Raw genomic sequence first — 13,818 nt, 5'->3', positions numbered from 1 at the left:
TAAAAAAGCTGTGTGGCTCTTTAAAAAATATTAACACTTTTTATTTTTTTATGGAACATAAAGGGCTATTTCTACCATTTTGTATATCTGCTGCACCAACCTGATAATCAGCAGATTTCCTGCATAAACACTTTATTGGTTCATAGATTCCAGGACAGCAGGTAAAATTATTTCTTTGGAGAATATTTTGAAGTGATCTGTTTGCTAGTTAATGGTATTAACTAACATCACTAAGTTCCAAAAATGTATCTCTTAATAGAACCGTTAGTTATTGCTTTTTTATTCAGTATTCTGGCTTAAATTATCTTTTTAGTTGGTTTTAAAATCAATGGTTGAGAAAGTTTTCAGGTTGCTCTATCACTATTCTATAACCCACCTCTCTGAAAATGATAAATCAGAAGCTATCCTACATGAGATCTTAGATTGAAAATATGTACCTCTAGCTGAAAGGAGATGAAGTCTTCAGTGAGGACCAAATAGAAATACCTACATAATTGAGGTTAGTGGGGAAAGTAAGAAACTAATAAAATGATAGTATAACTACTCTAGAAAAAATAAACATCCCAAAAGAGTAGTGAGAGACAACTACTAATATTATAAAAACTAACACTTCAGTCAGGCTTTGAACTAGAGAATGATAAATCTAGGGACAGGATAGAGAGTCTAGAAATACACTTGGAAATTAAAAATATGACAAAAGTGGCTTTTAAAATTGTGAATGGCAAAGAATTCAATAAATAGTATTGGTACTATGAATGTGCTTTTGAGGAAATTTTGATAAAACCTGTTTTCCATCCTAGTTCTTTAAATTGAAATAAATTCTGAATGGAACAAATACTTTAATGCAAAAAAAAAAGAACAACATTTGACTTTTGAAATAATAATAATTTTTAAATGAAAAAAGGTATTCCTGAGTATGATATAAAACCTAGGATGCATGGAAGCCTAAAAAAATTACTTTAAAAGGAAAAACTGTAAGCAAAATCTTAAAGACAAATGAGAAACTGAGGAAAATATATTCAACACTGCAACAAGGGGCCAGTGTCCTTAATTTACTAAGTCCTCATCACATCCCTAGGAAATAAGCCAATAGAAAAATGAACAGACTCTGTCTAGACAACTCATGGTAAAATTCCATCAGCTTATAAATTGGAAAAATGCTTACCCTCTAGTGTAATTAAAGAAATGTAAATCAAAAAACAATTGACTATTATTTTTACCTATCAGGTTTATAAAATATTAAAGTTTGTTAATATCCACGGTTGTTAAATTGATGGAAAAACTGGCACTTTCATGAATATTTGTTGAGAATTTAACACAATGATTTTAGAGAAATTTTGCAATGTCCGTCACATTTTTTTGTTGTACCTACCCTTTGCCTTGTCAGTTCCACTGCTAGTATTGATTTAGACATTTATTTACAAATATGCTCCAGTGGGTTCAAGGATACTTGCTGCTATCACAAATTGGAAATAATCTAACTTATCAATAGAGTCCCGATTAAGTCAATTATGGCAAATCCATACAATGGAAAAGTAGGTAGCTATTTAAAAATATGACAAATATGCAGGTGTTGATATAGAAAGACATACAAATTGCATTTAAGTGAGGGGAAGCAAGATCTTGAACAGTATTATGATAAGATCCTAATTGTGTACACACACACACACACACACACACTTAAAATGAACATAATAGATATGCTGTAATATGGATACAGTGTTTCTGGAAGGATACAGAGGAAACTGATAACAAGGGTTCCTACAATGAAGAGGACCAGAAATTAGAGAGAGAATTAATTTACACAATAAGGGACTAGTCACTGATAGTAATGTCCACCAGAGTCACTAACATGCAGTACCTTACAATCAGTAAGGAGGCACTTTCAAGATCCTTCATCTCCTCTTCTGGGAACTGCTTTTATTTTTATTTATTTTAAAGATTTTATTTATTCACGAGAGAGAGTCAGAGACATAGCCTGCTTCTCCCTCTATGTCTCTGCTTCTCTCTCTGTCTCTCATGAATAAATAGAATCTTGAAAAAGAAAAAAAAAAAAAAGCTAGCAAAACCAAGCAGCTAGCAAGACAGAAGAAGGGTGGAGTAGGAGGTGGTCAGGTTTAATTTCTTTCATTTAGTTCTCAAAAGAGAATCCTTCCTTTACATCTCTAGCATTTAGACTTCACAGGGTGAAGTCTAGAGTATTGTTTGCTTGAGATAGGTTTTCTTCAGTCAGGCCCTATTTTCTGGGCATCACGCTGAGCTTCCACTGCCTTTGCTGCTTCCGGTTGTTTCCTAGGGTATGTAGAATGTTTTTGGTTTTCACGGGGACACGGTTCACCTGCCAGTGTTTCATACCTAACAGCAGGTGGCGATGTAGCTGCAGTTTTGCAGACTCGGTGATGATTGACACTTGGCTGGTCTCCTCCCTCCCTTCCTCTCTCTCCTCCTTTTCAGTGCTTCCCTCCCTTCCTTTCTCCCTCCCTCCCTCCCTTCTTCTTTCTTTTTATTTTTCCATTTATTTATTTAGGATCATGGTGTTTTGAGCCTGAGAATCTAATTAAGCCAGCAGTGTCCTGAGAGAATTTGAATCTCCTCTCTAAGAATGTAGAAGAAAGTGAAAAATGACCCTAAGTTCCCAGCAAAAGCTGACTGTAGCTACAAGCCAGGGAAAGTGACTTGGCTGGCATATCTGAAACATTCATCTCAAAAGGTGTAGTTCTCAACCTCAGATTCACCAGGGCAGCTCTTTGTGACTCCATAAGTCAGAAGCCACCCCAGATCCCAAATTAGAAACTGCAGGGTAGGTGTCAAGACCTATGTGTTTTGGAAAAAAAACAAAACAAAACTTTCTAAGTGGTTGAGATAACAAGTCACTCCTAGGGAAGCAACTAGCTTAGGTGATTGTTCCTTTTATTTTTTTTTAAAGATTTATTTATTTTAGAAAACAACAGAGTGCACCAGGTTGGGGTAGGGGGAGAGGATGGAGGGGGAGGACCTGGGGGAGCAGGGGTGGGGATGGAAGCAGACCCTACAGTGAGTGTGGAGCCCTACCCTTGGCTCTATCCCAGGACCCTGATCATGACCTGGGACGACACCAAGAGTTGGATACTTAACCAAGTGAGCCACCCAGGTACCCCTATTCTGAATCACTTATTTTACACTATTCTCCCAACAAGTAATCTGTCTCTGTCTCTATTTCTCTCCTTTCTACTTTTTTTGTTTTTGTTTTTTGGTCAGGATAAAGATCTTATAAAGCCCTACACCAATCCACCAGAAACTGTTCCTCCTCAGTTTTCTAAAGCTGTCATAAACAGTGATTAACCCCGGAATGAATCCACTGAGATGAGTGACTAGGGGAGAAGCCACAGTATATTAAATCCGGAGAATTAACAACTGTCTATTTCCAGGGTTCGTAGTGCCAGGCACCTTTCTTCCTCATGATTCACATTCTCTGAACAAAGTACATCTGTGTCATCTGGAATTATTCTTGCCATTCTTTAGCTCTGACCATCAGGTTTGAGCTGATTCTATGAAAAGGAAGCTGAATGAGAGATGTTTCCATTTTCAGGAGCAGAATGATAACCCAAAAATGAAAAGCCTGACAGCCCCATGTTAACAGGTGTTTACCACACTGCTTTGTACTCTACCACAGCAGCCACCTACCTACTATTTCTGGGGATAACCAGGTAGTGACAGTTAAGGTTGGTAAAATCAGTATCAAAATCCGACCGGTGAACCATGCATTTTATTGACTAACCAATCAAATCTGTAAGACTACTATCTGCACTATCTTTTCAGCATGGTCATAAGTCTATTATTGAAATATGGTGGAATCCTTTTTTCAACATCAGAGTTGTCAGAGAATGAAGGTGAGCATAAAGACAGGGATATTGCTGGGAGAAGCTAGATGACTGACAGATCTGAAAAGTCTCCTTTTAGAATAGTAAATAGAAGACATTTACTTCAGTAATTTAGCCTCATTCCATAGTCTTATCTTCAGCTGTGCATGTCTAGAAAGTAAAAGTGTATCATTTTCTTAAGGAGAGACTCACATTAACCAGGCTCCTGAGAGTCAGTTGTAGGAGTCAGAATACCAACATCCAACTCATTAAGAGTTTGTGCCACAAGTCAACACAGTCTCTTCCCTTTGGAAAACTCTATGTTTTTTCCAAGACTCAATCCAACATCTCAATCCAACCAAGACTCAATCCAACATCTTGGTTAGCAGCATTTAGCAAAAGGAAGGAGCTAGATGATCTTAGTCCCCTACATGTCAAGCAGGCAGGATTTTGGAGCTAGGACATTCTAGAAGCTGGGTAGGGAGTTGCAGTGATCCACTGTTGGCCTACTATGGGTATAGTAGGAGTGTGGGGAGACAAAGGTCCAGAACTGGATATGGAGAAGTACCAGACCCGAGCCAGGCAGAATGTCAAAATTGAGTCCCCAGCCCAGAGAGGGGATTACAAACAAAGCTAAGTACGATGAAGCCAGGAAAGGATGACCCATGTTAGTTCACTAAGTAAAGAGTAGGCAGCTGCAATAATTATCTCCTGTGGCCATGATTAAGCACAGATGAAGACGTACCTGGAGAGAAACCTACAACCCAATCTTTTCTTAATAAAAATAAATGCTTATAGTCAAAATAATTCTAACAATATGTAAGAGTATACAGTGAAAATAAAATTTCCTACAGATCTACTGTTCTGAGTTTCAAGCACTGTTTTAGACACACAGTTCAGGGAAATTAATGTAGTGTCCCAGGGGGTATTTTTTGAAGTGACTATCTTAAAAAATTTTACTTCCAGAGTTTACTTCAGTAGGGAGTACCAAGAATGCCCAGTGTTTATGCCTCTAGGAGAGCCAGATGCACAGTTCAGGTTAGGCACCATTGGTCTCACTGGGTTGTCTCTAAAGAGTGACTTTCAAGGCCTCTCTGTAAGAGAACCCCTTACCTGAGCTCCAGAACTGTTCTTGGGGTAGGGGGTGGAAGGCAGAGCTGCCTTATGATACTCTTTGTTCACTGTGTGCCAGACTGACACTTTCTTTCTGAGTGATCCAATCTTTTTATTATTATTATTATTCTGTTCATTAAATTCCAGGTATCTGACCCAGCAAACTTTTTATCTACATATATCACTGTATTAGCTGTTGAACTATGAGCATCTTGGTATCACCTTGCTGCCAGTCCTATGCCTGCACTTTGTGCTTTTTAAGGTGATCTGAGAATTTGAGGTTTATGGGTTGAGGCAGTGAAGTCTCCATAAGAACACTGATCAGTTATGTGTTTTCACTCCTCATTCATCCCACAAGGGATTTCTAAGTTCCTATCATGTGTTGGATATTATTTTAGGCTCTGATAAAAAAGCAGTATAGGCTCTGATAAAAGAGCAGTAACCAGAGTAGTTCTTGTAATGATGCCAATTCTAGTGGAGTGAGAGAGATCATAAAGCATCAAAAACAGGTAAATTGGAGATACAGGTCTGGAATTCAAGAAAGAGATGCAAGGTGTAAACAAATGTTTTTGAGTAATTAGCACAGAGATGAAAACTTAAGTATGAAATGGGGAACATTCCCCTAGCAAGTGTCCTAAAAGAAGAAAGGTCAAAGAACCCAATGCTGGGGCATCTCCCTATCATGAAAATATAGGGAGATGAGTAAGAAGTGGCCAAGGCAGCTGAAAAGGAATGGCCAGAAGTGTAGAAGAAAACCAGGGGATTTTAGTGTCTCTCCAAGTGGAGTCAGTGTTTCAGGTCTTGCCCCCTCTTCATTATGGCAGATGGCGGGTAAATGTGTTTTGCATTGATGGGTGACATCAGCTGGGTAAATCAGAAGGTCTGAAAGTGTCTAGAAGGCCACATGGAGAAAGGATTATTAATCAAAGGTCAAAAGGATAAAAGAAATGGCATAAGGGTGGGAAATTATTTTTCAAGATGAAAAGAATATGCAAACCAAGATCTAGAATAGGAATAGTTTATCTGAGGGGTGTGGATAGAGTGGAAAGTGTTGCTTGAGAGCTGTGACCAATCACTGGAGAGGGGCTGAAGTGTCACTAGCATGGCCCCAACGTGGCGAGTATGAGCTTATCCTGAATAAAGATAAACCATTGACGCTTTAAGCCACTGACTCTCAGCTGTTGTGATTTTGCTCCTCAGCGATAGCAATGTTTGTGGACATTTTTGGTTATCTACAGAATGGGGTGCTCTCCGTGTTGAGTAGGTAGAGGCCAGGGATCCTTCTAAATTATCCTGTGATGCACAGGATAGACCTCACACAAAAAATGATCCTGCCCAAACTTTTCTGCTGCAGGCACTTGGAGCTGTACTTATTATTGGTTCTTAAATGCTGCAGACTTTAAATAATGAGCTGTTATTTCCTCCCTGCCTCTCTCTTTTATCTTTCTTCTTTCTTCTACATGTTCAAGTAGAAAAATTTCAGCATCATATTCCATACATGACAGATGAGTGGATGGTGAATATTATTGGGTCTGTTTTTTCTAGCTTAATCTACACATCTTTAACTTCCTCTTTCCTATGTCTGTTATACTGAAAAAAAATGAACAGGGTGATCAAACATAGTTTTGTGTTTTGATGTGATCTTATGTGATCTTAGTAGAATCACCTAATGCCAGATGCTAGTGAGGGATTTTTCACTCTCTGCAAAGTGGGACAGAAGGTACTGGACAGAGTGTGCAGTGTAGAATTTTACTTAAAAGGCAGCAGAGTAGAAGAGCCCAGAGTTTGTGTCACAATCACAAATACTAAAACAAAAAAGAGTTCCAGAGTGAGGATTAGGAACTAGAGAGAGAATCTTAGCTCTGTTGAATGTGAAAACAGGCCATGTTCCTCCAAGAAGTGACCATTTCTCTCTCTTCCAGTGCTATATGTTCCACATGTATGTTGGGGTACGTGCTGGAGGGGGTATTGGTGATGAAATTGAAGACCCAGCAGGCGATGAATATGAGATCTATCGAATCATCTTTGACATCACCTTCTTCTTCTTCGTGATTGTCATCCTCTTGGCTATAATACAAGGTAAGCATTGTCCTCACTGAAGTTCCAGAGGATCTAGAATTTGAGCCACCTGGTTGTCCAGACTAACATGAAGGTAGGGTAAGAATGTCAAATGCTTTCTGAAAAAGCCAACTAGAACTTTTCCTTTTGGGATTTCTTCCTTTGAAATCTGTAGAGGGAAAATCAGAGCAGCATGGGACCCTGGTGTAGGGGAAGATACATACAGGTGTCTTTGGACTCTTTTCCCATAACTCGGTGGAAAGAGCACTTTCCTCAGCTTGACTTTATGCCCTACCACTTGCTGACTTTACAACATGGGATGGGTGACCCATGTAACTAATGCCCATTGGGTCTATCAAATGGAAATTATATAAATATCTAAACCATAGTATTATTGAAAAGTTTCACTTTTTTCTTTTTAAGAAGTGATATAAATACACACACACACACACACACACACACACACAGTACCTAATGCACAATCAGTGCCTCCTAAATAATCCTAAGGTTTTCATCGTTGTACATCTACACTATGTGCCTGGCACATGTATTAACTCATTTTACCCTCATGCATCCTGTGAAAATGATGCTGTTATTTACATTTGAAGAAATAGAACCATAAGTCGTCTAAGTAACTTGGCCACAAGTGCACGGTTAAGAGGTATCAGTACTGAAATCCAAACCCAGGGTGTCAGGACCCAGAGCCCTTCATTTAAAACCTGAATGGCATATTGACCTACTAGTTCTTCTTTTTACTCCAAGGACTCTTGGAATTAGGTGTTTTTCTCCCTCAGAAAAATCACTCTTGTTATCTTTTTCTGCTCATCCTTTTATCCTGGCTTGAATTAAATGTCTATAAACGTGATATCATCTTCTAAGTTCTCCAGGCACAAAACAGTCCTTTTTTTTTTTTTGTCAGTAAAGTACATGAACAAGTTGAAAGGTTTTAAAGTCCATCCTTTATGTCTTTATTGAGTGTGACAATGATGTGTTTTCTAAGAGAGCAAATTCATAAAACCCTCGGAAGATGTGCAGCCAGTAAGTCACAGGAGGAAAAACAGCGCGATGCTGTTCGTTCCTGGCTGACATAGTTAATAACATGATGGCAAATTTCTTTGTCAGGAACTTGAGAAAAGAATGATTTAAGGCACATTCTTCAGTTAATATGGCAATGTTTGACTTACAAATTGGTACTTGAGAATCTCATTAGTGGAGTTCTCTGCACTTTCCAACCAGAAATCACAATCCTTTCTCTGAACGAAGTAGCAGGTAACATACCATCTGTATATGCCAAGGTATATATGCGAAAGGTTTTTCCTGCTGTCATTTCATTTTTAAACCCACTTCTGCTCCCAAAGAGATAAAGCTGCCACCCCAGGAGGTGAATTGGGTGTATGCTCACAGCTTTTACCACCTTCTGAGCATTTCCCAGCATGGCTATACATTTTTCCCTTTCCTTGGAAGGATTCACCAAGGGGCTATGAATTTAATTCTTCTCTAGTTGATAAAGATAAAGTGTTTTTATTGAACACTAGGTTTAATTATTGATGCTTTTGGAGAACTAAGAGACCAACAGGAGCAAGTCAAAGAAGACATGGAGGTGAGTCTGTCCAAGTCTGACCCAGCTTTGTCATTGTTGTGGGCATTTCTTTTCCTGTCTTTATCCAAAAATGGTGAATGCAGGAGAAAGTAGGAAAAGGACACAAACAATGTATGGCTGCCCTGGCTTGTTTTTAGTCCAGGCAATACATACGACTGGCTGGCATGCTGGCTTGGAAGTGTGGCAGGCTCTGGGTGCATGCAAACCAACATGGCACCGTCCACCCCTCAAGAAGCAGGAGAACCACCCATTCAAAATCATGGATTCACTGACCAAGAAGTGAATAGACAATTGTATATAAGTAAACAGACTAGTATATTGAATCCTTTGTAATAACTCATTGGAGAAATTTATAGTTTTACTTACAGGCTGTAAACCAGAAATAGGTGTTAAGCAGGGTGATGGGGTTTCCATTTTACAAAGATAACTATGGTTTAAAACATGGGGAGTCCATTAGCCACTGGCAAGACCAGGGGCAGGGAAGCAGGCTGTGAACCTTTTTTAGGCAGGAGATTATGAGGCTCCTGCTGAAGAAATCCACTGAAGATGTAGGAACCAGACGGATTCAAGCAGTCCTTTGGAGTTGGCATGGAGAGAAGTGGGTGACAGCCAGAGATGCAGAGGATGAAGGGTTTGGAGCAAGAAGGGAGGGTACCCGGATTTCCAGGTTGGGGTACCAGAAGGATGGTAGCTCAGTTACACCTGGAGTAACAGAGAGGTAACACAGAGGAGAGGCAGGTTCATGGGAGAGCTGTTAAGTGTGAGCCCATTTAGTCAAGACATCAGGAAGTATAAAGACCTATTGCTGACTGTGGTCTATTGCTGTCCACAGTTGTTGATCAATAAGGCAGAGAGAATTTAATAAATTATCTTAATCATCCTGAGTCTAGGTCCTAGAATCTAAGGCACTGTAAACATGGCTTCGATGGTATTAAAGTTTCTAATTTGCAAGGAAGATGAGCATCTGGAGCCACATGAGGGCCACAATTATTAAATTCACTTGAGTTGATACATATGAAACTCTAGTAATAAAACAGAAGGCCTGCTTCTCCTTGGGTTTTGTGTGCTAGTCCTGCAGATGGTACTGCTCTCAGAGGTACAGTGAGAGCAAGCTAAGGAGCAGAAAGCACAGGCACCCCATCCTGAGAGTAGAAAGTTATCTCAGTATATGTTCCTCGGTTAATTCTGTATCTAGCACGGTGCCTGGCACATGGCAGACCCTCTCCCAGTCATGGATTGAACGCCCCACAGTGTGGTATTTGATTTGGCCCTCTCCAAGTGGGAGTAATCTGTGCCTTTCCCCGCTTGGTCATCAGACTTTGTTCGGGTAGGTACCAAGCTTGTGGTTTTCAGTAGAGGACACACTGAATCCCGCCTACATGATCTCCGTCAACGTCATGAACAAGAGTGATCACTGAGTCTGGGCATTCCCACTTAGGGCTGGAGAAAATTAGGAAAAGACAGTGCTTTCCAGCCATCATTATCCCGTACACTTCTTTCTACATCTAGTACTTGTTGCTGGTACCCCTGTCTTTATGCCTCCAGCAAGATATAGTTGTGGCAACAGTTATATTAGTATTCATGTGCTTGCCTCAGCCTTGCCTCATGACCTTATACAAATTTTGAGTAAACAAAAAAGCTGCCCCTAAGTGGTGAGTTGTGTGTTCCTTTGTTTTGATTTCTGAAATCTGACATTTTAATATTTCCCTTTGTCTTCTAGACTAAATGCTTCATCTGTGGGATAGGCAATGATTACTTCGACACAGTGCCACATGGCTTTGAAACCCACACTTTACAGGAACACAACTTGGCTAATTACCTGTGAGTGTACCAGTCTTGGACTCTTCAGACTCTTCTGGTGCCCACTACCCTGTGCCCATCAATGCCTCCTTCTAAGCAAGCTTGAGAAACAAAAGAGAGATGTGACTTCCGTTTCTTTATACCGTCGTGCTCAGGCTTTGAGAGAAAGACCCACACTAGTGGTCCTCCTGTTCCCAGGAGGAGGTTGACAAAGGAAAGAACTTGCAGCCCTTTGTGTGAATGAGACCTTCTAGAACATGAACTGGAAAGGTGGAAAAGAATAAGTGGAATACATGATCAGGCTCTAAAAGAGCCTGGGCCATGGTTCCCATTTCAAGTAGGAAAGACTCCAGCTGCTTCCTAGAGATAGAAGGATCTCCATTTTTCTTTTCTGATGACCTACAGATCTCTTTAGGCACTATTATCTCTCTAGACACTATATTTTAACACAGTTAAAGTTGCATTTTTTTTTAAATACATAAAAATCTGGCTATTCCTTAGGACTAACTCAAACTGTAGTTCAGTAAAATACAATTCTTAGTTTCTAACCCAATTTTAGTATCAAACAGAAGAGATGCAGAGTAGCAAAAGAAAAAAAAAAGCTGGCTTTGGAATTCATAGCTGTGGGGCATTTGGCAAGTTATTTAAACTTCTTAATCCCTGGTTTTCCAAGTGGGGACTGTGATTCCTAGTCCATGAGTAAATAAATATGGTGAGGTATAACTTGATCTGTGCACACAGTTTAGCTCCTTTGAAAAAATATTTTTTTAAAAAAGGTTAAGCTTTTGATTCCCATTGGCATTTTTTTTTGCCTTGCTGTTTTGATCCATTTCTTTGCCCTGCCAACAGTGTGAAGAGTTAGCCTATAGCCAGATCACAAAGTGTCTGTGTATGCCCACATTTCCATTCCACCCATTTCTGATTAATCTCTCTATCTGTAGGTTTTTTCTGATGTATCTCATAAACAAGGATGAAACAGAGCACACAGGACAGGTAGGTAAACAATAATCATATACCACCTTCTGAAAGAAGTGATAGAGAATTCATACATTGTGAGAATATGTGTACATTAAACAAGAAGAGCTAGAATTACTTTCAGATATTAGTCATTGTATCTCAATAAAAAATTCCTGTTATCCTGGACAAGTATGCAAAGATCGTCTTTATAGAAAAAGTACAACTGTTAAGTTCACATAAAAAAAATTAAGATTTGATTAGCTGAACATGCTGAGTTTGGGTTTTGATGAGTATAATGGCCCTGACTGCTTAATCAGATAGCAGATGATCCCACATGAACTTCAATCTACAGGATTAGGGTCAGTTAAAAATAATTGTGTATGAAATGTCAAAGGTTCTCTTTAAGTATCTGAAGTTCTCCCTCTGCAGATATTTGCCTCCAGTTGTTAAGAGTTTGAATTTGAAGGCTACAAGTAATAATAGTATTATCTTTAAAAGAACTCTTAAATTCATATACTGCAAATAGGTTTTTTAATCATTATTGTATTATGGCCCAAATGAAGATTGATTATTAATAGAAGTGAGGTCTGATATGGTTAGGAAGTCTCTAAATGAATATGGGCTTTTCCAATCATGTAAATTATGTGTAATTACACAGTTAACCTAGATATTTGATATATACATGCAACAAATTTGTGTTTCTCTCCTTCTTCTATTTTGTGGTAATGTACAGATTCTGGGGAAAGACAGGACGTTAATACATCTCCTTTACTTTTACAGGAATCTTATGTCTGGAAGATGTATCAAGAAAGGTGCTGGGAATTCTTCCCAGCAGGGGACTGTTTCCGGAAACAGTATGAGGACCAGCTAAATTAAACTCCGATCATCTCTGAAAGCCAAAACATACACATTCACTCTGTCTCAGTCTCTCTCTCTCTCTCTCTCTCTCTGCTCCCTTGGAAACATCCTGCTGAATTTGTGAATTGCCAGGATTATATGCTTTCTGGGAGTAGTGAACTCTGCTTCTGAAGACCTGACTGTGCTTTTTTCCCCCACCTTGTGTGCTTTCTTTGAGAATAAAGACTGAAGAATAATCTAAATTCATACACAAAATAGGAACTCTGGAAAGAACACTCTTTTGGACACTCTCAATCACAACACCAACAGACCAATTTCCTTGTGAGACTCCTGGAAGTCCCCTTGAGCTATGGGACAGTCACAGAGAAGCGTGGCAGCCACACTCATCCAGCCCCTTTATTTCGCCATCTTGAAAGGAACTTTCTAATGGTCACAGAGCATTGTAGCATTTAATTGATTGCCGTGGACACCAGTTACGAAGGGAAATAGTGCCTTACTATATGTGGGTTGAGCTATGCAGAAGATATGTGCATGAAAAAACATCTTTATTTTATGTCAATCTTTTTTTTTCTTAGGTTGATTTTGTGGTTTCTTTTTCTTTGTTCTTTTCTCTGGTGGGGGAGGGTAAGAAAGGCAGTTTGTGCAAACCTTTTTTAAAAGAGACAGGTGGTCTGTCTCAGGACGAGAGACATTCACTAAATTCACATTTACCCTCCCCATGTGCTCCTGCTTTTATTTTGGTAATGCTCTGATGCAACATTGCAACTTTATGAAATCTTTGTATGAAAACAAAAAGACTGCAAAAAATATACTTTCAAAAGAAATAATTCATTGCATGTTTATTATGCAAGTTTAAAAGAACAAAGAAAACCTCCAGAAGCAAGTTGATCAACGTGAGAGAACTTTCATGATAATTATATTCATAGTAATAAAGTGTCGTGGGCTTAATTGTATATTTGGAGCCAGTGTCATCTACCAACAATGTGATACATTATGAACTTGACAGTTTTGGGTTTTCTCTTTCTTTTGGTCACCTGCAATCAGTTGCTGATTAAGGACTTCTTGTCAGGCCATTTTTAATATCAAAGCTGAAGCAATATCCATTCAGGGATTTCATCAGTTGCATCAAAAAACACGGATGATGATTATCAATCACTCCATTTTGAGTCCTTTTAAATGTAATGCTTATCTTCACAAATAAAAAGACAGGCTCAGAATGGAAGCAAGATCATTTTGCAAACATTGGAGCTCTTTTATTACCAGTATGCTTGTTAATTTTAGAATTGTAAAACTGCTCTGATTAAACTATTTAACTAATGTTCTCACTCTCCTCTTTCCCCATTTCACTTATAGTTAAGAGGCTTTAAAAAACCTTGAGCTTTTAACGTGAGGGGGTGCTAGGGCAATGCAAATCCTGCCCTACAGACTTAACACATGCAGATTTCCAGTTTGCTGCTTTTAGGATTATGGAACCTCAGAGTCAGCAAGCAGTTTGAATCACCTTGCCTCACTCCTGCCATCTCCCTGACTCGGGGTCATCCCGAGTTCCTTAAGAACCACCAATAACAGAAAAATCACGGTCTCCAAAATCAT

General features: G+C 39.1%; 1 protein-coding gene across 1 annotated transcript in view; it reads left to right on the top strand.

Annotated features, from left to right (window-relative positions):
• RYR2 (ryanodine receptor 2) overlaps positions 1-13,543 on the top strand; it is a 727,453-nt gene extending 713,910 nt beyond the window's left edge. The window contains exons 102-106 of the mRNA XM_049108740.1: positions 6,875-7,031; positions 8,546-8,610; positions 10,331-10,431; positions 11,352-11,403; positions 12,148-13,543. Coding sequence (XP_048964697.1) covers positions 6,875-7,031; positions 8,546-8,610; positions 10,331-10,431; positions 11,352-11,403; positions 12,148-12,243 — 471 coding nt within the window. The 3' untranslated portion in view covers positions 12,244-13,543. The remainder of the gene's footprint in view (positions 1-6,874; positions 7,032-8,545; positions 8,611-10,330; positions 10,432-11,351; positions 11,404-12,147) is intronic.
• Positions 13,544-13,818: the final 275 nt, after the last annotated feature.

Source organism: Canis lupus, chromosome 4 (genome assembly GCF_003254725.2).
Source record: "Canis lupus dingo isolate Sandy chromosome 4, ASM325472v2, whole genome shotgun sequence".
NCBI classification, from domain to species: Eukaryota; Metazoa; Chordata; class Mammalia; order Carnivora; family Canidae; genus Canis; species Canis lupus.
This window is presented reverse-complemented; position numbering and strand designations above follow the sequence as displayed.